This window comes from Enhydra lutris, unplaced genomic scaffold (genome assembly GCF_002288905.1).
Source record: "Enhydra lutris kenyoni isolate GAN:26980312 unplaced genomic scaffold, ASM228890v2 scaffoldscaffold12, whole genome shotgun sequence".
Lineage (NCBI taxonomy): Eukaryota > Metazoa > Chordata > Mammalia > Carnivora > Mustelidae > Enhydra > Enhydra lutris.
The window spans coordinates 71,668,014-71,688,153 of record NW_019154096.1 but is presented as its reverse complement, the minus strand read 5'-3'; the positions used below and the strand labels follow the sequence as shown (position 1 = coordinate 71,688,153).

At 53.0% G+C, this 20,140-nt stretch overlaps 1 protein-coding gene across 1 annotated transcript in view; it reads right to left on the bottom strand.

The window, feature by feature from the left end:
* The window catches only part of LOC111145039 (transforming acidic coiled-coil-containing protein 2-like), a 44,468-nt gene extending 31,586 nt beyond the window's left edge, over positions 1 to 12,882 (bottom strand). Inside the window, 3 exon segments of the mRNA XM_022499652.1 lie at positions 4,563 to 4,676; positions 5,241 to 10,433; positions 12,866 to 12,882. Coding sequence (XP_022355360.1) covers positions 4,563 to 4,676; positions 5,241 to 10,433; positions 12,866 to 12,882 — 5,324 coding nt within the window.
* Between the last annotated feature and the right edge of the window lie 7,258 nt (positions 12,883 to 20,140).

Here is a 20,140-nt window from a genome sequence, read left to right as displayed (position 1 = left end):
CTCTGTTCTCTCCCTCTCCTGACCTCCTTCAACTTTTCAACCCAACTGTCCTTCATGGTTTAGCCTAGGTCTGCACTAGGACCCCGAGTATCTGGAAATAATTTAATCCTCTCAAAATGCACTACTCATTGGAAAGGATAGCTTTCCAACCATTTCCCCAAATGGAAAAGAAAAAGACCACTGTAAATAAATATTCAGCAAAGCAAGCTTGCGGATATCCAAGACAGGTCCGGCACTACAGCCCTCACCATTCATGGTACGTCATCAGAATACCCAAGTCTAGATTTTCCATCCACAAGGAAGAGAGTCATATATGTACAAAGTTGAAATCTATTCAAGTACTTTCTGTAGAACAATCTAAAAATAAATTAAGGCTGCCTGAAGGCCCCCGGCTCTTCCAGAGGCAGAGACCACACAGTGGTAGAAATCAACACCTGCTTCCCAGAACGGGGCGCACATGTACCCGTCCGGTGTGGGGGACGACAAAGCCACAGGATACCCAGAGCGTATCCACCAGAAGTGCCAAGTGGGCTTCAAAATCAGGGAAATAAAGCAGTAAACATACTTGTGCTCCTAACATCTTACAGGTATATGAGATTGGGTTCCCATACTATCCTGTCACCGAGGTAGAAAAGAGACATTTCCAAGACACTGAACCTGATCCATGGTATCAGCTCTTTTCAAGTCAACAGAATCTTCAAAATTCAGTAAATTCAACAGATGCACATCACCTGATAACCAAGAAGAGACTAGAAACATTGGTTTCGGTTTGCTTTGCTCTTCCCGGGGCAACTCCATACAATATAGTATGGTACGCAACGAAAGATATTCATAAGGTTTTATAATAAAACACCATCTCACAAACTTCCAAGTTGAAGCAAATCACTGTGGGCTACCCTGGAGGGGGTAAGAAAGAATTTACTCTCCTGAGTCATTAAGATATTTTCCCAGACGAAGAATTCAGCACGAGGAAAGGAAGCAGCCAGGTTGGAACCTCACCCTGAGGAGAACAGTCTCCACAGGAGGAGACATGGCCATTCAGGTCACAGCACAAGAACAGGCCACACCACAGAAAGGCACTCAGGAACAGCCAGCAAGCACTAGAACGTGCCAGAATTGTGCTGGAAACGATGATCTCAGCCCTCACAGCAACTCCATGAAGCAGGGACAGATGTCCTCCCCATTCTACAGATGGGAAAACTGAGGTTACAGATGTAACTAATGGGCAGAGCTGTGGTGTGAATCTGGGGCCCCTGCTTTGAAATCTATCCCCACCCAGATCTTGGCAGCGTCTACCTGTTGTGTGGCCTCCTAACCGACCCCAGGCCACTGCTGAATTTCACCTTCACAACACCTGCTCTTCCCCAGGATGTGTGCCCCCTGGCCTGGGCTGAACTCTCTCTGAGGCCCGCCCAGGTCCACTGCACAGCTCCCTTGTGGCCAAAGGATTCACCAGAGGTCCTAAGCCTCTTCCCCCCAAGGCCAGAAGTGTTTCCAACGTTTGTTTAACCTGTAGGAACAAGGGTGCTAGGCAGAGAGATGTGGGCATTTGGGCTCCCTATGGGAAGGCTTGGAACTCATTGTTGACAGGTGTCAGAGCTCTGGGAGAGGCTGTGGTGTCAAGTAGAACAGCCCCTCACCACTTGTGGCTGTTGACTACTTGGAATGTGACTGGTCCAAATCATGCACCACGGCATAAAATACACACCAGCTTTCAAAGACTTCGTATGAAAACAAGAAGGTAGAATTTCAAATTAATCATCTTTATATCAATTACTTGTTAAAATTTTAATATTTGTGATATACTGGGTGGAATAAAATATGTTATTGAAATTAATATTACCTGTTTCTGTTTAGTTTTGAATGTGGCTTTTAGAAAACTTCAGATCACATACATGGCTCGCATCCTGTTTCTGTTGGACGGAGCTCTATTGTCCGGGAGACCTCTGATGGTCTACCGAGCCTAAGTTGGAATCTGTGGCCGCTTATTTGCCCGGATGTCGCTGCCCCCGTAATTCCCCTAGAGGGAGGGGAGTTGAAGGTCACCCCACTTGGCAGGCTGGGGCGGAGGGTCCATTCGGAATTCTTTCTGGAAATCCTCAGCCAGTGAGACAGGGGCAGGCATTTTTCCCAAGAACCCAAAGGACAGGAAAGGCCAGCCCTCCTCCGTCAAGGACCAGGGCAGTGCGTGTTCTGGAGCCAAATGATCTAACCAGAAGTCGACTGTGAGTCACACATGCAAACCACAAATGCCAAAGTCACATATGTAATTTTAAAAGTTTTGGTAGCCACATTAGAATATAGGGGAAAGAAACACGTGAAATGGAATTTAATAATATATTCTCACCCAATACACCCGAAATATTATTTTAACATATACCAGCATAGAAACTATGAATGATTTGTTTTATGTTCTTTTTTTTTTTTTTTCCCATACGAAGTCTTCACTGCCCTGGGATGTATTTTGCACTCACAGCACACCTCTGCTCGCAGGGGACGAGCAGCTGCCAAATCGAGAGAGTCTGAGAGTCTACCCCTTAGCAGACCCTCCATCAGGGCGAAGGGAACCCACCAAAATGTCCGCTGCTCAGTGAAGTGCTAAGTCAGACGCCTTCAGCCACGAAGAGAGGCTTGCAGAGTTCTGACGGCAAAGGGAGAGAGCACTGTGCAGATGTTCAGATAGAGAAAACAGTGGCTGAAAATACACATCATAAACACCAGCAATCATTAGGTGGTGAGGTTGTGGCCTTTTCTCTCGTTCCTTATACTTTTCTATTTTTTTTTTTTTTGTTTTTTTTTTGTTGTTTATTTGACAGAGAGCTAGAGAGAGAGCACAAGTAAGCAGAGCAGCAGGGAGAGGGGGAAAGAGAGAAGCAGGCTCTCCGCTGAGCAGGGAGCCCAATGCGGGGCCCGATCCCAGGACCCTGGAATCATGACCCAAGCCAAAGGCAGCCGCTCAACCAACCGAGCCACCCGGGCGCCCCTCGTTCCTTATACTTTTCTATTCCTTACAGAGTTCTAATACTAATTTAGAAATTATGATTTAAAATGTTTAAGCAGGGGCGCCTGGGTGGTTCAGTGGGTTAAGCCTCTGCCTTCGGCTCAGGTCATGATCTCAGGGTCCTGGGATCGAGTCTCGCACCCGGCTCTCTGCTCAGCGGGGAGCCTGCTTCCCCCTCTCTCTCTCTGCCTGCCTCTCTGCCTACTTGTGATCTCTCTCTCTGTCAAATAAATAAATAAAATCTTAAAAAAAAGATTTCATAAAAAAACAAACAAACAAATAAATAAATAAAACGTTTAAGCAATTAGAACGATCAGCCCTGAACCGTTTCTTGAACGACTGTACATACGTCTGGCCCCAAGTTCTCCAAGAAGGGGTAACACCTCCAGGGACGTTGGGAGGGGTGTTAATATCTTATCCGGGGGGAGGGAGAGGATTTTCCTATGAGATATTTGTCCTGGGTGAACTGGGAGCTTCACACAGACGGACCAGCAAGGGCCATGGGAGGATTCTGGTGCTACATCAGCAACAGAGACAAGTGTCCCTGTCCCTTACTCCTGCCCCTGCCTGGCCAGCACGCGCCTGCATCTCGCCGGCCCAGAGTTACAGGAGGTGCCCTGGTCAGGGCAGAGAGGCAGCCGGGGGTGGGGGGAAGCGCTCAGACTCGAAAAACAGGTGATCACACATTCTTTCCACGTGCGCACACTGTGAATCAAATCGTTTCTAACGTGCCTGCAGCTGTTCGGTAGGATACACTGGGCTGCCCCAGGTACTAATTTAAAGTCCAACCCTGCTCTACTCACACACACACACACACACACACACACACACGCACATGCACACACACACTCACTCACACAAGCACACACACAGAGCACCAGAACAGCCAGAGGTCTAACTAAGGATGTTCACAATATCTCCCTTTCCCGTCTCAGCAGCTGCTTTTCTACAGTCCTCGGTGGCATTTCACTTAGGAGAGGCGCAGGAGGCACACTTCACACACGCGTGAGGGTCCGGCATTCATGGTTACGTCCGTCGTTTGTCCCCTACTCTCGAGATCTCTCTGGAGTGTGACTGGGGTTGGTGAGACGACGTTCCTGCTCCGGAGACTCAATCAGGGTTGAACCCATTGGCCTCAAATTAGTGCTTATCTAGCGCTGGGGGTTGGCATGTGATGTCCAAGGGGTACAGGGTTTCTTTGGAGGGAGGGGAATGACAAGGTTCTAAAGTTGATTGTAGGGATGTTTGCACAACTCTGAGAAGCCACTGAATTGTACAGTTTAAATGAATGAACTATATGGTATGTGAATTACATCTCAGTAAGGCTGTTTGGTTTTTTTTTAAGGTAATAAGCTCAGATGTGAAATTCACTCCATCCCGAGGATAACAGTGGAGCTTTCCATCACCTTGGGCACTGCTTTCCCTGTATAAAGAATGGGGAAGGCTCTTTGCTCCTTGCTTATGTAAAGACTCGTGTGTAAACAGAACTCTCCTCTGCCTCTCCTCGTGTCTTCCGATGAAGGCCTCATGGTTCTGCAAAGACTGACCCCTTTTCACTGACCTTTCTGCTCCTCCCATGCTTCTGGCTGCATCCGAGATGACCTCGTCTGGGGCATCTGGAGCTTCCTTCTTGGGAATGGAAGGTAAGGTGGATAGGCCAGGCCCGGGGCTGCTTCTGGGACGATACATAGAAATAGATGGTAAGAAGGGGATTTCTCTCCACACGTGACTAAAAAAGTCCATCTCCCAATTCAAGCTTTAAGGCACCACTACCCCAAAATGCAGAGAAAAAAAAAATCACCTTCCAGCAATCAATGGCTTTGGGATGCTCTTGGATCATTGGGGCCTCTCCGTGTAAATAAATCCAGATTCAAAAGCAAAGGTATTTGGGGTCCAGAAAAACCTATGATTGACTCTGACCTACACCCCTAGAGCGTGGCCAGCTAGTACACATTTCACTCTTTTCAGACAGTTTGAGTGAGATGAACTCAAGAACGCAGAGCGAACAGGGCTCTGTTTGGGACCAACACGCAGCTTCCCACTTTCGCCCATTTCTCTCACCTTTTTCGGAATCTTAGCACATCCAGAAGTTGTAAGCAGGTAAATTTAAACCGTTAAGCATAGAAAACCTATCTTTTTAAAACATCACCCATCTATTTGATTGACTCGTAAAAACTGGGGTGGGATTCACTTTTGACACTGGCCCCACGTCCCCCTGGGAGTTTGTTATTTTCTGTACCTTTCGGCCTGGAGCACTCCCGGAGCCAGGGTTTGGGGTCTTGGGTCCCGAGCCTTGTCAGGTTCCGGCGGTGAAGAGACGTGCACCTTCCCGCCCCCAACAGGAGTGGGGGGCTGGGGCCCGGGCTGCTCCTTAGCCAGCAGGTGCCCAGCCGGGCTGGCCCCCGGCAGAGTGGCGGCATCCTCCGAGCCTGGGGCCCCAGCAGAGCAGCCTGCGTCCCCGTGAGCAGCACCAGAGAACATCCTTGTTGTACCTGTCTCGGGCGGGTCCCCAGCCACACGTGCCCCAGTCTCAGCTGTGCTTGAAGTGACGTCACCCTCTGCTTCCCCAGCAGCTCCTGCCCCCAAGCCGGGCTCCGGGGGCATGGCTGCTACTTCCACAGCCTCTGGCTCGGGAGCACCCGGCTCACCCAGGGCACCACCTCCACGCCTCTGCTCGCCCCCAGGGGTGGCGGGAGTCCCGGGTGCACAGACGGCCTCGGCCACAGTTGAAACCCCCCTGTGGGGAGAAGATGCTCCCAGGACAGAGGTGGACATGTCACTCGGACCCCCTGTGTGAGCAAAGCCCCAGGCACCATCCTCCCTGGGTTGACGGTCCTGGGGGTATATTCCAGGAGGAATTCTGTCTTCTGGAACTGAGGCCCCGTCTCGGTGGCTCGGGGGCTCCCCCTGGAAGTCCGCAGCTTTTCCCACGGGAGTCTCCAGAACGGTGGTGGGCAGGGAAGGACCTGAGGCTCGTTCTCGCTGGCCCCCAGCCTGCTGGGAGGGGTCCTGGCCTACACGCCCCGACCCGGCCTCCCCAGCCCCATCTGGCTTCTCACCATCCTGCACCATCGGTGGGACACTGGTCATTTCCTTTCCCACACCGGCACCTGGCAGGCTCGGCTCCGAGGCTGACACTGCCGAGCCCAGCGGCCTTTCCGGAGCAGGATCCTGGGGAACCAGACAGGGGAGCTTAGCCTCTGTAGGCAACTCTTGCTTCTTTTCCTTTGCGTCCACCCCGAGTCCAGAAGGAACGGCGAGGAGAGGGGCAATGGCCACTCCTTGAGCCCCATCTGGAGTCTTCTCTGGGCGTGGCCCGGTGAGGTCCTCACCCTTCAGGCTCCCCTCGGCTCCTGCCTTTTCTCCCGCTGCGCTCTGGGGCCGATCGGTGGTCAGCGCTCTGAGCACAGACTTCTCAAAGATCTTCGTGATGTGCTCCCTGAAGTCAGGGAGCCCCGTGATCTTGCCGATCTGCTTGGAGCCTGCGTCCACACCGCCTGACGCACCTCTCCGCGGGTCCTCGGGAGGGTCTACCATCCGCTCCCCACTGCCCTCTGGCTCCCTTGCTGCCTCACCGGCCAAGCTCTCCTTGCTGGTGGGGTGTGCTGGCATCCCGCCAGGCTGGGTGACTGCCCCTGGGGCTCTTGCCTCCTCCTCCTCCCCTGTCATCTGCTTACTCTCCGTCGGAAGGGGCGCCCTGTCCAGGTAGCGGATGGAGCCCGTGGGTCCCTCAGCGTTTCCAGCTTTGGGGCTTCCACTGCTCACTTGCACCACAGAAACCTCCGCACTGGCCGCTCCTGGTCGTGAGGGAGGGGCAAGCATGTCGGCAGAAAGCTCCATGGAGGTGACCTGTCCCAAGGTCGGCAGGGGCTCTTCTGCGGGACGGGGGCCTGCCCCTTTCCCGGCAGCACCATCGATGTGCAGGTAAGGAGTGTCTGGAGCAGCCTCTTCTGGTGGCCCAGGGGGCAGGGGTCTCTTTGGGTTGGGGACAGAAATATCCACCTCGCTCCCGGGAATCCCCCCCCGTTCTCCGGCTGGCAGCGAGGCATCCTGGCAGCTGGCCGAGAGCTGCTCTGCTCGGCTTGGCTCACACAGGGCAAAGGTAGAATCTTCCTTCCCAGGGGAGGCGCGCTGCTCAGTGTGAAGGGAGCCGCCACTCAGAGCAGCTTCCGTGGGCCCCTCCAGAGCCCGCCGCACCCCCAGGTCCCCTCCCTCAGCATTCCCACCAGTCTCGGCAGCCCCACGGTCCGCACCTTGATCCTTGGCCGCTGGGAAACTTCCAAGGAGCATTGGGGCCTCCGCATCGGAGGCGGTGGGGAGCTCCATTTCCTTCTGCAGGGCCGGCACGGGTTGCTGCCCGCCTCCCTGCGTTTCCCCACACGCCTCTGTGTCTGGGGCATCCTGGCTGGGTGTGACTCTAAGGCTGGCGGGCACCGGGGCTGGCGGGCCCTGAGCTGCATCTAGGAGGGCGACTGAGTCAGGCTCACAAGGTGGGGTCACCTCTGTGTTCCCACTTGCCTTCTCTGTCTTACCCAACCCCTGGAGCGGGGGCTGAGCGTCAGCGGCTTGAGAAAGTTCTGCATCCCTGAGACATGCTTCTTCATGCCGGCCGTCGGCTTGCAACACACCTGCCTGTTCCTGCTGGGGCTTGCTGGGCCCCTGCTGCGCACAGCGACTCTCCTCTCTGCTCAGGTGACCTGCGAGAGGAGAGTCCTTGGAGGCATCTGCTGCAGGTGGTGAGACTCCGGAAGGCAGGCCGCCACGGCACGCTCCCTCCCGCTCAGCCTGCCCTGGCTCCGATGACGCCGGTCCTACTGTTGCTGACAGCTCTGGTGCTTCTGTCGCCGGACTCCCCGGAACCACGCCCCCGGGAGCCAAACCGGGAGCAGTAGCCAGACCGCCTTTGGGGAGCTCCCCTTGAAGTTCCAATCTGGAAACTTGTTCCTCTCTGCCATGGGTGGGCAAGCACACGTCCTCCAGAGGTCCCATAGGGAGGAGGGTTGGAGAAGCATCTGTGTCCAGGTTCTTAAAGCCTCGACTGCCTGCACAAGTCTCTTTCTCAGTTTCACACTGCTGGGGCTTCTCCCTGAGCATGTCAGACACGGATGCTTCTGGTTCTGATTGCAATGGCTGGAGACGGTTCTCAGAAGATACTGGGGGCCCCTCAGAAGCAGCTACTCGTGGCCAGCTGTCGCAGGACAGGTTTCCCTGCTGATCTCGTTCCTGGCTGAGCATTGTAAGCCCACCATCCACTGCCAAATTCTCCCCCTCGAGGGGATGTGGCCCATCAGCATGGACTTCCTGACCAGCTGCCTCATGCCCCAGCCCACAAGGTTGGCCCGAGGGTGTCAGCAAACACTCCCCGGCACAGCTGCTGGGCCTCCGCGCCGACGGGCAGCTCCTCATCATCTTTGTGTCAGATGGGCTCTCCGCCTCCTGGGCTTTGGGGATGACTTCTGCCGCAGAAGTTGACAGGAAGTCTGATTTCTCCGATTCTAAAGCAGGAAGAGCGTCCATTCTTTCCAATCCCCCCACATCCCGAAGGGGGTCGGGACACTGGGTCTGCAATCCCAGCACCTCCCAGAGAGCTTCTTTGGGAAGAATGTGTTCACCAGTTCCATCCGGCCCGGGGGCCAGGGCGAGCTCCTTCTCCGGGCGCTTGGGCAGTGAGCCAGAGGCCTGGACAACATGGGCTTCTCCCACCATCCCACAGGTCACTGAGCTCCACACTGCATCTTCGGGTGGAGAGCCAGGCCTGTTGGCGTGCCTGGGACCCTCCCTCCTGGGTGGCTGTGCTGAATCTGTGCTGGGATGCACGCTGCTGTCCACATCAGGGTTTAGCTTTGAAACCTCGTCTTTTTCCACCTCTGCGCTGGGCTTGCAGCCCAAGGCCCCGGGTTGCTCCTCCCACGGCTTCTCAGGATCTCTACCATCAAGTGGCTCTGGGACTTCTTCCTGTCCCCTAGAGTTGGCCCCGGGTAGTCTGCTCTCCTCCTCAGCCACAGCTGGGCTTTCAGGGGCCATGGCTTCATGCTTTGACCCTAGTGTGCTTCTGGCCTTTTCATCTGATACACTGGTTGGGCCAGGGGGCAGTACCCCTTGTTGGACCTCCTGGTCCCTCACTGAGACCTCTCCACTGTCCTCCTGGAGCAAAGGGGCAGCGCCCTCTCCACAGTTCCCTCCTAGACCCTCTCCCTCACTTCCGAGATCAGATTCGAGCTTTTCCCGTCCTGCCAACCCTGCATCTGCTAACTCTTTGGCCAGATCTGTAAGAACTGGCATCTCTGCCCCGGAAACCATCTCCCCGGTCAACCAGCTGGATTCTTCTGCAGCGGCAGAGGCCTGAGCAGCTGGTGATGGAGCGGAGCCCGAAGCGGGACGTTTGTCCTCCGTCGGTGCAGGTGGGGAAGGCTCTGTGTGCGTGAGCAAAGCCCCTCGGGGCGGGCTGTCTGCTGCTGCAGGGCTGGCTGCACCGGGCTCACCTCCTGGCCCCCCTGCCTGCAAGTGACCCCGAGCATCGCAGGCCCCCCCGGTCTCCTTCCCAGAGCCCCTGGCCCCAGGCACCGGAGTGCAGCTCGGTGAATTACAGGGCGGCTCGACATGTGCCAGAAGTGCTCCCATTTGCTGCTGGCAGCTTTCCCAGGAATTTGTGTCATCTTCCTGGGCAGCCCCTGCAGGGCTCCTCATGAGATGGCAGGCCCCAGGCAATCCTGAGCCATCAGCAAAAGCCCGAGGTGGCACCTCCCCTTGGCATTTGTCCCTGTCCAAGGCTCTGGGGGCTGGCTCTGGTAGAGTCAGGGTCTCAGGCTTTGTGGGGGACTCCTCCGGACCAGGGGAGCTTGCCTTGCCTGGCTGAGCGGCAGCAGAGGCTTCCAGGGCCTGTGGCACAGAGGCCGCCCCCTGCCTGGCCTCTGCCAGGGGCTGGCCACCTGCAGCCTCATTCCCTTGGGACTTGAAATCACCAGGGTGGCTATCTTCTCCAGGCTGTCCCTTCATCAGCTCTTGACGAGGTGCTGGTGAAACCCCCAGGGACCGGTCAGTGCGGCTAGAGGAAGACAACGTGTGCCCGGCACTGGGGACAACAGCACCCACGCTGCACTGAGTAGAACTGCCCCCCTCAGGGACAGATGCTGTTGGGGCCTCCCCACAGGCATCTGGGGACAGTTCCCGCCTGGGGTGTTGAATGAGGGGCCAGTCTTCAGGTTCTGCTACTGGGCTCGCCAAGCAAGAGTCCAGAGGGCCCTTAGCAAAGGGCATGGAGGCGGAAGGGCACTCCTGCTCCCAGGGCACTTGTGGGCAGGCTGGCAGAGAACCTTCCAGGCCGCTGGCCTCCTGGGGGCTTTTGCTTGGCTCGGTCACCTCCCGGGACACGATGCACGGGTCCAGGCTGGCGGTACCCTCAGAAGCGGAGCAGGAGCCTCGGTGCCCGGCGCTGCCAACAATGAAAACATTTGATTTTTTTCATTCGTTCTCGTGGATGTGCGTCCAGACCCACATCGCAGGCAGAATCACCCCCCACCTCTTCCCCACAGAAGACCACAAAACACAGCATCCCCATGCAGCCTTTCCTCTCTGTGAAGTGACCACGCCCCCCATCCGCCCCCTCGCATAACCAACCACGGGCCTTTACTTTCTCCCAAAGTCAGTGCAGGGAACCTCAAACATTCAGCCTGGAGCTTTCCGTGCTGGTCAGGTGTGATCAGGGAAATATGAACACACATTCACGGTGTTCCAAAAATGCAGGAAATTCAGAATGTTTCCAATAGGTATAAGCCATAATAGAGGGTTTGAACCCTTTCTGTGTAACTTACAAGGAGGTCCTAAGTCCATAAGCGGGATCTTTAGGTGTCTGGGGAAAAGGCACAAGTGGACAAAGCCATGCTTTGAAATAAAGAGCTACTGTTGAGAGCAGTTGACTTGATTCTTTAATTCAACATGTGGTACTGTGAGGGGCGTCATCCAAAAATCAATTCTGTTTAGCTGTATATAAAATTCTTGGGAGCCGAATTACCTTCACAACCATACATGTCTTCACTTGAACTTACACAGCTAGACAGCATGTAAAGCAAAACTATGGGAATTTAAGGGAACGTGGCTCAGAATTATGGATCTGCTGTAGATAAGCAGCTATCTAGGTACTGTAGGATAGTTCATCATGGGCCATATTTGGACTGGGGTTTTCAATTTTGTGTGGTTTTCATTAAGTGCATTTTTAAAATTTTAAAATAATATATGGCCAATACAACATTTTGAAAATGTAGGGAAAAATATCTCCCACATGCTTACCACCTGAAGGGTTCTGGTGATTTTCTTTCTTTTTTTTTTTTTTAATACACAATTGTTAAAGGATGCAATTTTATTATTTTTGCATAGTGATGATTCTATGTCCATGTGATGATCATTTCTCTTTTAGCACCAAGAGAAATTATGCAAAACAAAGTTAATAGAAGTATGGTTTTCCTGGGGCTTTTTACCATGTTGTTTGAAATTATTTTAGGGAAAAAAATAAAATTATTATAGGGAGGAAAATCTATGGACTGTTCTTGCAACTGTTACATATGTATACATTGACCTATTCACAGACCCACAGTGTTTTGAACGTGACCAGAGAAAAGATTCTACTCTACACATTCACTACCAAAATTCTAGCTTTCCAATGCAAGGCAATGCCCATACATTCATTTATCAAGGATGCACACAGTGGCAAGATGAAATACATTCCTGTTAAAATTTATAAAATTGAATTGTGTCCCCCTGAGATCCATATGCAGCCGTCCTAACCCCCCCATGCGACTATATTTGGAGATAGGGCCTTTCGGGAAGTAAATGGGTTAAATAAAGCCGTAGGACTTAAGTCCTAATGCCATCTAAGTAGTGTCCTAATAAGAAGAGGAAGAGACTCCTCTTCCCTTATGGAACAAGCCATAAGGGGACACAGAGAGAAGCCACCATCTGCAAGCCAAGAAGAAATGTCTTGTCAGAAACTGCCCGTGCTGGCCTAGTATAGGTATACGGGTATTTATTGTACTTTCTTGCAACATTTTGAGGTTTCAGATTTTCCAAATGAAAGGTTGGGAAAATAATCTGTACCGCCTCCAAGAATGCAAACTTCCAAGGATGGAAACTGAACGTTTGGGGCCTTCCAGTTCATAAACACGTGTTGAAACCCAGTCCCCAAGGGGTGGTATTAGGAAGTGGGGCCCTTGGGAGGTGACTTGGTCTTGAAGATGGAAGCCCACATGCATGGGATTAGTGGCCTTACAAACGAGTCCCCAGAGAGCTCCCTTGTCCCTTCTGCCTTGTGAGAAACAGCGAAAAATCACCCATCTACGGACCAGGAAGCAGCTTCTCTCCAGACTGAATCGGCAGGTGCCTCCTTGAGTTTGGATCCTAGCCTCTAGAACTGTGATAAACCAGTACCTGTGGTTTATGCCCAAAGCGCTTTCCCTGACTCCATTCCAGCCGCTCTCCAAGCCCCTCACCTATGAAATGTACTGGACATCTTTGAGGGGGGTGTGTACGCATCACCACGAGACCAAACATCCTCACGGAATGCCTGTTCCCACCCATATGACACATGAACTATGTGCCTGAAGATATTTAGGAGGGACCCAAGAAAGAGTTGGCTATTGTCTCAAGCAGATTCATGTTTTCAGACCCACAAGCAGAGCTGACAAGGGCAAAGGAGAGAACACTCGGTGGGTAAGTTATCCAAATCCCTTTAATCCTCAGCTGAACACAAGGACAGCTGCACCCAGAAAGCTCTGGGACGGCGCTGACGGCTGTGTGCGGAACCACCCCCGGAAGCACCAAGCTTGGGAAGGTTCCCAAGCTGCAGGGCTGTTGGATTGTTCTGGAACCTACCACTCTGCACTCGGCATCTGGCCCGCTTTCTTTTTACGACCACTTCACATTTTACATCCTACCCGTTAATGTGGGGTCACACCACTTAGCAGTTAATGAGATTAATGGTGTGTAATTCAGAAACAAAGTGCTCCCACATACATCTGCCCGCTGCAGACACGCAGAACACAGCCCCCTTCCACGAGGGTAAGAAGACAAATAAAACCACTTCTTTGTCCCTGCCTCTGACAGGAGCGGCTAGCTTAGAGGGAGCGAGTGGCTTCCCCTCAGGCGTAATGAAGTCTTTGTCATGGGGACAAGATGACAGATTGACTCAGTTTGGGCAGCTTGAAAACCTGTGGGTCTTAGACAAGAACCAGGAGCAAATTCCCACCGAGTGTGAGGCATACGATTCCCACCGAGTGTGAGGCATACGATTCCCACCGAGTGTGAGGCATACGAGGGGGAAGCAGGCTCCCTGCTGAGCAGAGAGCCCCATGCGGGGCTCGATCCCAGGACCCTGAAATCATGACCTGAGCTGAAGGCAGAGGCTTTAACCCACTGAGCCACCCAGGCACCCCTTCTCTGAATTTTCTGAACAGAGAATCTTGAACACAATGAAATGTTTTCTCAATGAAACACAATCAGCACCTTGAGTAACTATGACGTAAGTGACCAAGTATGCTATGGCACTAAAACCACAATTGTCCATGAAGTCGAGAGGGCGGGGCTCTGGACAGGCCCCACCTTGGCATTTCAGTCAGGTGACTTCTCCGTCTGTGAAAGCAAAGGCACTAGACTGCACGGTCCCCAAGGATCCCCCCAACTGAGTCTCACTCCGCACTCGCAGGCTGTCAGCCACCACCTCTGCTCACTCACCTGCCTCTTCTCTACTTTGGGCCTTCAGTTCTCTGCTTCTCTTGCACAGACTAAGACACGGGGCTGAGGGTGTTTAGAATAGTGCGTAAACCAAGAGTTACTAAGCACAGATAAAGGCTTATAAACCATACATCATTGTAATAATTTTAAAATATAAGTGTATGTATATATATACACATATTAGCTTGAACCACATGAAACTGCTAAAAAACAATTACCAAATTCACACTGTACCAGCAGCTCTAAGGCCTTTTTGTCTCACTTCCTAGTGACCCAGCTATGTTCCTGATGGCTAAGAATGGGGCAAAGCTGACTTCTGGGTCAGTGGAGGGATTCCTACAAAGCAGCTCTTCTCGGGCCAACTGTAAGAGGCTATAAATGGCTTCTAAATTCTACCAGTGCTGGTGCTCAGACTAGAGTGACTGAAATATTTTTCAGAGGGGGAAAAAGAAAAACCTGTCCAAGATTTTAACCACCAGCTGCTGCCACCAGCTGCCAGGCCCAGCCCGCTGTGAATTTCGCCAGGCCAGCAAAGGGTTGATTTTCCACTGGAATGTCAGGGAGGGACCTTTGCATCAACAAGTGCTTCTCCAAAGGCCCATGAGTCACCCTCCCGTCAGAGAAGGAGGTGGGGAGGGTCTGGCTTCAGAAAGGAAAGCAGTCACACTCCGGTCTAAAAAGCCAGCACCTCGGCTCTACACACAGGCTCTGTGTCCCAGAAGGGCCCCAGGCTGAAAGTCCCGGAGAGTCACTGAATAGTAATCATGACTGACACCAATAATGAGAATGGGAGGACAGTCTGGGAGGTGAGGGACGTGTTTACACCTTGTTGGCGATGAGGGTGTCACAGGTGTGCACCCAGCTCCAAACTCGTGGAGCTGCAGATAGGCACTAGGTACAGCTTTTATTCAATCACACCTCAGTACAGTGGTCTGAAAAAGGAAGGGGACCGCACAGTCCAGGGCTGACAGGCCGGTCAACAGCACAACGGGTTCAAAGTCTAAAGTAAGAAGAACAACCTGCCATCGAAAAACAGGGTTCTCTAGGCAGGGCTGTCTGGAAAGGCTCCTGAGGGCTAGGGCAAGCCAAGAGTTTGACAGACCCATCAATGCAAGGAGCTTTCCAGATTAAAACAAAACCTTCACCCTCCTCTTTCTCTGATGGTTCAGATGGAAAGCCACTAGGCTTCTCTTCCCTTCCCGTGAACAGGGCAAGGAAGGTCACAGAAGGGACAGAGGTTGCCCCTGTGTTACCCACAGGGAGGGTAACAGAGAAACAGCCCTGTCAAGGGTGATGGGAGCCAGGCAACCCCCCCACCCCCACCCCCGCAGTCAGAGGATTTGCATATACAAAAGGTGATTAGGCTCCAAAGCACTCCCAGAGCTGTGTTGCAGTCTGAGGTGTGTGAAAACCAGAGCTAGGTGTAGGGGTAAGTGTGTGCGCACATAAACGTCCACTTCCCAGCTCCCTCTGCAGAGAGAGGTCAGTCAAAAGGACATTAAAAATTACCTCAGGGGCGCCTGGGTGGCTCAGTAACCAAGGGTCTGCGTTCAGCTCGGGTCACAATCTCAGGGTCCTGGGATGGAGCCCAGCATCGGGCTCCCTGCTCCGCGGGAAGCCTGCTTCTCCCTCTCCCACACCCACTGCTTGTGTTCCCTCTCTCACGGTCTCTCTCTCTGTCAAATAAATACATAAAATCTTAAAAAAAAATTACCTCAAAGGGGTTGCTGCTGGCCAAATCTGGGACCACTGGGGCATTAAAAAAAAAAAAAAATACAGACACTAATGGGTTATAACCTATCAAGTAAAGTAAGAATCCATGGGTTCACACAGATACGAAGGCGCACAAATGCACGGGGCGGGGGGAGGAAAAGTTCCTCTTTCCACTACAAGGCCAAGTTGGAAATGCAGGAGGAATGACGGAAGCCAAATCACCATTCAAGGGCTGAGAGAGTGGTGGTCATTTTAGGTAGCCATGGAACAACACTAGGGCAGGTGGGTGGTTTAAAGAAGTGAAGGACATCACGTGGTCTTGGATCCACTTAAGGGTGGAGAAACCAGGGGGGGCGTCAACCTGACCCGGTGTTGACCAGGAATGCCAGCCCTGGTGGCGGGATGGTCATCACACTGTGCTTGGGGACAGGACCCGCTGGAAAGGGCATAGCATCACATCTGTGGGATGCCTGAGCAGAATGGCCAGCCAGAACCTGGTCAGGAGCAAACTCTGGGTAGACACAGGTCGAGGGGTTTTTCCAGAATGAAAGAGCTGTACTCTCAAAGGTCACGAAAGACAAGGCGAGACTGAGGAATTCTCCCAGACTGAAGAGGGTCCACAAGCATACAGTCGAGTATGACACAGGGTTTCGGACTGGATCCTGGACAGGGCGGAACAGGGCACAAGCTGGCGAGTCTGGGTGGATCCTGAGGGCTAGGGATACAGTGGCATGGCGTTTCATGGCTGCACTGGTCTCCTTCTGGAGCGTCCTTGTTTTGGGGAAATGAACACTGGAGTGTTTACTTTGGTTTGTATTTTGGAGGGGGACAGTTTCATGTTTGCAACTGGCTTTCAGATGATCCAGACAAAGAGAGAGGATCACACAGGGGAAGGACCAGCCTCCTCCTGATGAAGAGTGTACAACTAAGGCACCCGGGCAGAGGGAGAACAGGAGCACTCTCCTCTCCTGGCGGCTTTTCTCTACTTGGAAATGAAACGACAACTTTCCAGACAAAGGCATGCGGGGACACAGACACACCCCAGGACCCCAGAACTCAGTGTGGGTTCTAGAGGACACAGCGGGGCGTGCGATGGGGCCGTCAGGAAGGGGAGCTCTGGACCCACACCTGGGCAGCTGGGGCGCAGGCCAGCGTGGAGAAGGTCTCAAAAGTCAGGCCAAGAATCTGTTGTTTGGGCGGCAATGGGGAGCATCCGAGATTTGAGCAGCGGGGCAGCAGAATACTGGGAGGTAGCACTCAGTTCCAGAGCAGAGAACGACTGAAAGGGAGAAGAAATGCAAGCCAAGCCGGGGAGTGGTTCAGGCTCCAGGGAGTGCTGGTGGGATCCTGGATCCTGGCACGTGCATTAGAGCTCGGATCTGCTGTGCGGGAGGCTTCGTGCTGCCCACCCGACACCAGGTGCTGGGGGTTGGGGGAGGAGAGGAGAGAGAGCAGAGCTGATTCTGGTTCTGAGTATCCACCTGGCCGGAAAGCCAACTGCCTGCCTCCCTCGTACATGATATCTTCATATTTATTGTTCGATGAAGTCAGTTGTTCAGTTTAAAAGAATATTTATGGGGCGCTGGGTGGTGCCCATGTGGCTCCGTGGGTTAAAGCCTCTGCCTTCGGCTCAGGTCATGATCTCAGTGTCATGGGATCAAGCCCCACATCGGGCTCTCTGCTCAGCGGGGAGCCTGCTTCCCCCTCTCTCCCTCTGCCTACTTGTGATCTCTGTCAAATAAATAAAATCTTAAAAAAAAAAAAAAGAATATTCATCATTCTAAGTAATAACATCAGTGAGGCTGTGATTTTTTTTTTTTTAAAGATTTTATTTATTTATTTGACAGAGAGAGATCACAAGCAGGCAGAGAGGCAGGTAGAGAGAGAGGAGGAAGCAGGCTCCCTGCTGAGCAGAGAGCCCTATGCGGGGCTCGATCCCAGGACCCTGACATCATGACCTGAGCCGAAGGCAGCGGCTTAACCCACTGAGCCACCCAGGCGCCCCGAGGCTGTGATTTTGATGCACTACTTTTCCTTTTTTCTAATATACAGGTCTTAAAATGACCGGGCAGCACCCAGGCTCAGGGCAAAGCCCCTTGGGAGCTACGCAGCACATGCTGGAAAACACTGGGGCAGCTCTCAACGACATGGCGGAAATAGAGCCCCGAGCTGCTCACATCTGCTCACTCCGGTTTCAAAAAGAGAAGCAAGGCCTGTCAATAAACCAGCAAACTGGAATCTTCTGAAATTGCACATCTTTATGAACTGTTGGTCTGTTGGGAGCTTGGCATGACCCAGCTGGCAAAGGGTAGGAGCCACAGTAACGGCCCATAACATACGGAACACATCTGGGCACGCTCTTCGGGGCTCCCTGTTGGCATTCGGAGACAAGAGCTTCGTCCTCTGGCCTGAGGAGAGGATACACCTGAGCTCTGCTTCTGCTGCTTCTCAAGAAGCTGGGTTTACCAGGCACCTACCTGCGCTCAGGACAAGCCATGTTTTGCTGTACTTAACCTCCGTGGAGAACAGTGTTCTCTTTCGTGATCCGGCAAATGGTGAGGTGGGACAAGTCTGACCCGGCAATCCTGAAGGCCACGTACAAGAGTTGGGCTCAACAGATAAGAGGATTCCTAAAACCTAGAGTTCCACCGCTCCTGGGAGCAGAGGAGCGTGACACGCTGACAGCTACGGGGGTGACGAAGGTCTCAAACACACTGTTTTTGCTGCTGCTGATGATATTCTGGCAAATACCAAACTCTGTGACAGATATAAATAAGTTCGATGAAAGACTGATGGTAACCGTAGAGAATCGTAAGAGCAGCTAACATTGCTGAGTGCGGACCGTGCGGCAAAGAGCTGTGCGCATTTTACTCTCCAGCCCTCCGAAGGGGTGAAAAGTGGTCAGAATTTGAACCCAGGTCCCAAAGCACAGGATCCAGGCAAACCCACAGGGTGGGGGTCCTGGCTTGAGCCAAGAACATGAAGAGTCTCTCATGCACCTCTAGAAAAAGCAACGTCTGAGAGATCCTAGAGCCCATGTCAGGGAGAACACAGATTTTCCACTCCCATATAAGAAAGTCCAGCAATTTAAAGATTTCCCTTCAGTTAAAAATAACAATTAAAAAAACCCACTAATTTTTAAAAATAACTAAAAAAAAAAAATACACAGCTACTTGTATTTGCATAGTATGTTAGATCTTCGCCAAATGGTGTGTTTTATCATTCTCCATCACCCCTATGCAGTTGGCAGACAACTTAATTTCTAGAATAGGAGACCAAGGCTCACAGAATTAAGTCATTTGGCAAAGAGACACAGTGGCAAGAACCCGGGCCTTCTGCACTTAGCCTGTCCTCATTATAGGAACCCACGGGGTGGCCCCCGGTCGTTCCTCCAGCAGGCACGGCCACCGTTCTGTCCCAGTTCAGCCGCACAGGGAGGCGGAGGCCGTGGAGGCTCCTGGGTGGGCAGGGCCCGCGGTGGCAGGGGAGGAGCACTGTGGGGCAGGAAGAGGGGACAGGCCAGCAGCGGGATTGTGCCTCCAGCAACAGACAGGGACCCTCCACCTTGTTCCCTGGGATCTTCCCAGCCCCGACTCAGCAAGGAAAACACTGACACTGACGGGGATGAATGAGCCCCAAGAGACGGAGCCACAAGGAGGCAAGCCAGTGGCATCAAAGAGGTAACAGAGTTCCAAAGAGAGTGACACGATGTGACATTTTACAGACACTTAACACTGAACATCTGTCCATTTCAGTTGTGAGTTGTGCTCTTCGTATTTTGGGACCAAACATTTTTTGCCCTGGTACTGGGCCTTTGCCGATAAAGAAATAAGGCTCCCCCTCGCCTCCCCAAGAGGCAGGATGGATTGGGCTAGGGGCTGGAGGCTGGCCCCCCACTCCAGAACTAAAGAGCTGGGTGACCTTGTGCAAAGGCTCCTCTGCGCCTCCATTTCTCCATCTGTCAGAGAAGACAATGGTAGTCCCTGCCGGGACAGGGAGCGGTGAGGGTTGAGGTCAGTCCCGGAACTTTCCCCCAGCGAAGGACCCAGCCATGAGAAGCGTTCTACAAAGGGGCAAAGGATGGCCTCATTAATACAAACCCAGCGGGGTACACCATCTTCCCGACAGAATACCTCACAGGCGCTTTTTCACAGTCTGCATGCCTGCCTCCCCTGCCCATGCGTGTGCCCCGAGGGGTACCCACGGCTCCTTCACTCCCGCCCCCGGGCTCTGTGCGAACATCAGCACAGGTGGTGAGATCGGACTGAACACAGTGGCCACAAAGGGAACCGACGTCTATGAGCACCCACTATGTGTCAGGCACCGGACAGGCCCTTTGTCACTGAGCAGCATGAAGTCCATTGCACGAAGGGCAAATGGAGCCTCTGGGCAGGGCAGTCACTCTACGCAGGGCCACGCTGAGCTGAGCACCGTCCTCTGCTCGGACTCCAGACCTCACGGGCAGGCAGGACGCACAGCCTCAAGCAGCAGTTCTCTCAAGGATGTGCAAGAATAGTGACAGGCAAAGAAGCCTGGGGGGGTGGGTGGGGTCTGCCTTCCCAAGGAAAGCAGGTGAACAGCCAGCACGGGGCAGCTGGGAGGACCTTCCCCCCCAAGGCTGCAGGCGCCTCCTCTGTCAAAGGAGGTTGGGACTGTTCGTCCTCTGTGTTTGCTTCCGGCCCAGAGATTCTACCGATCTGCAAA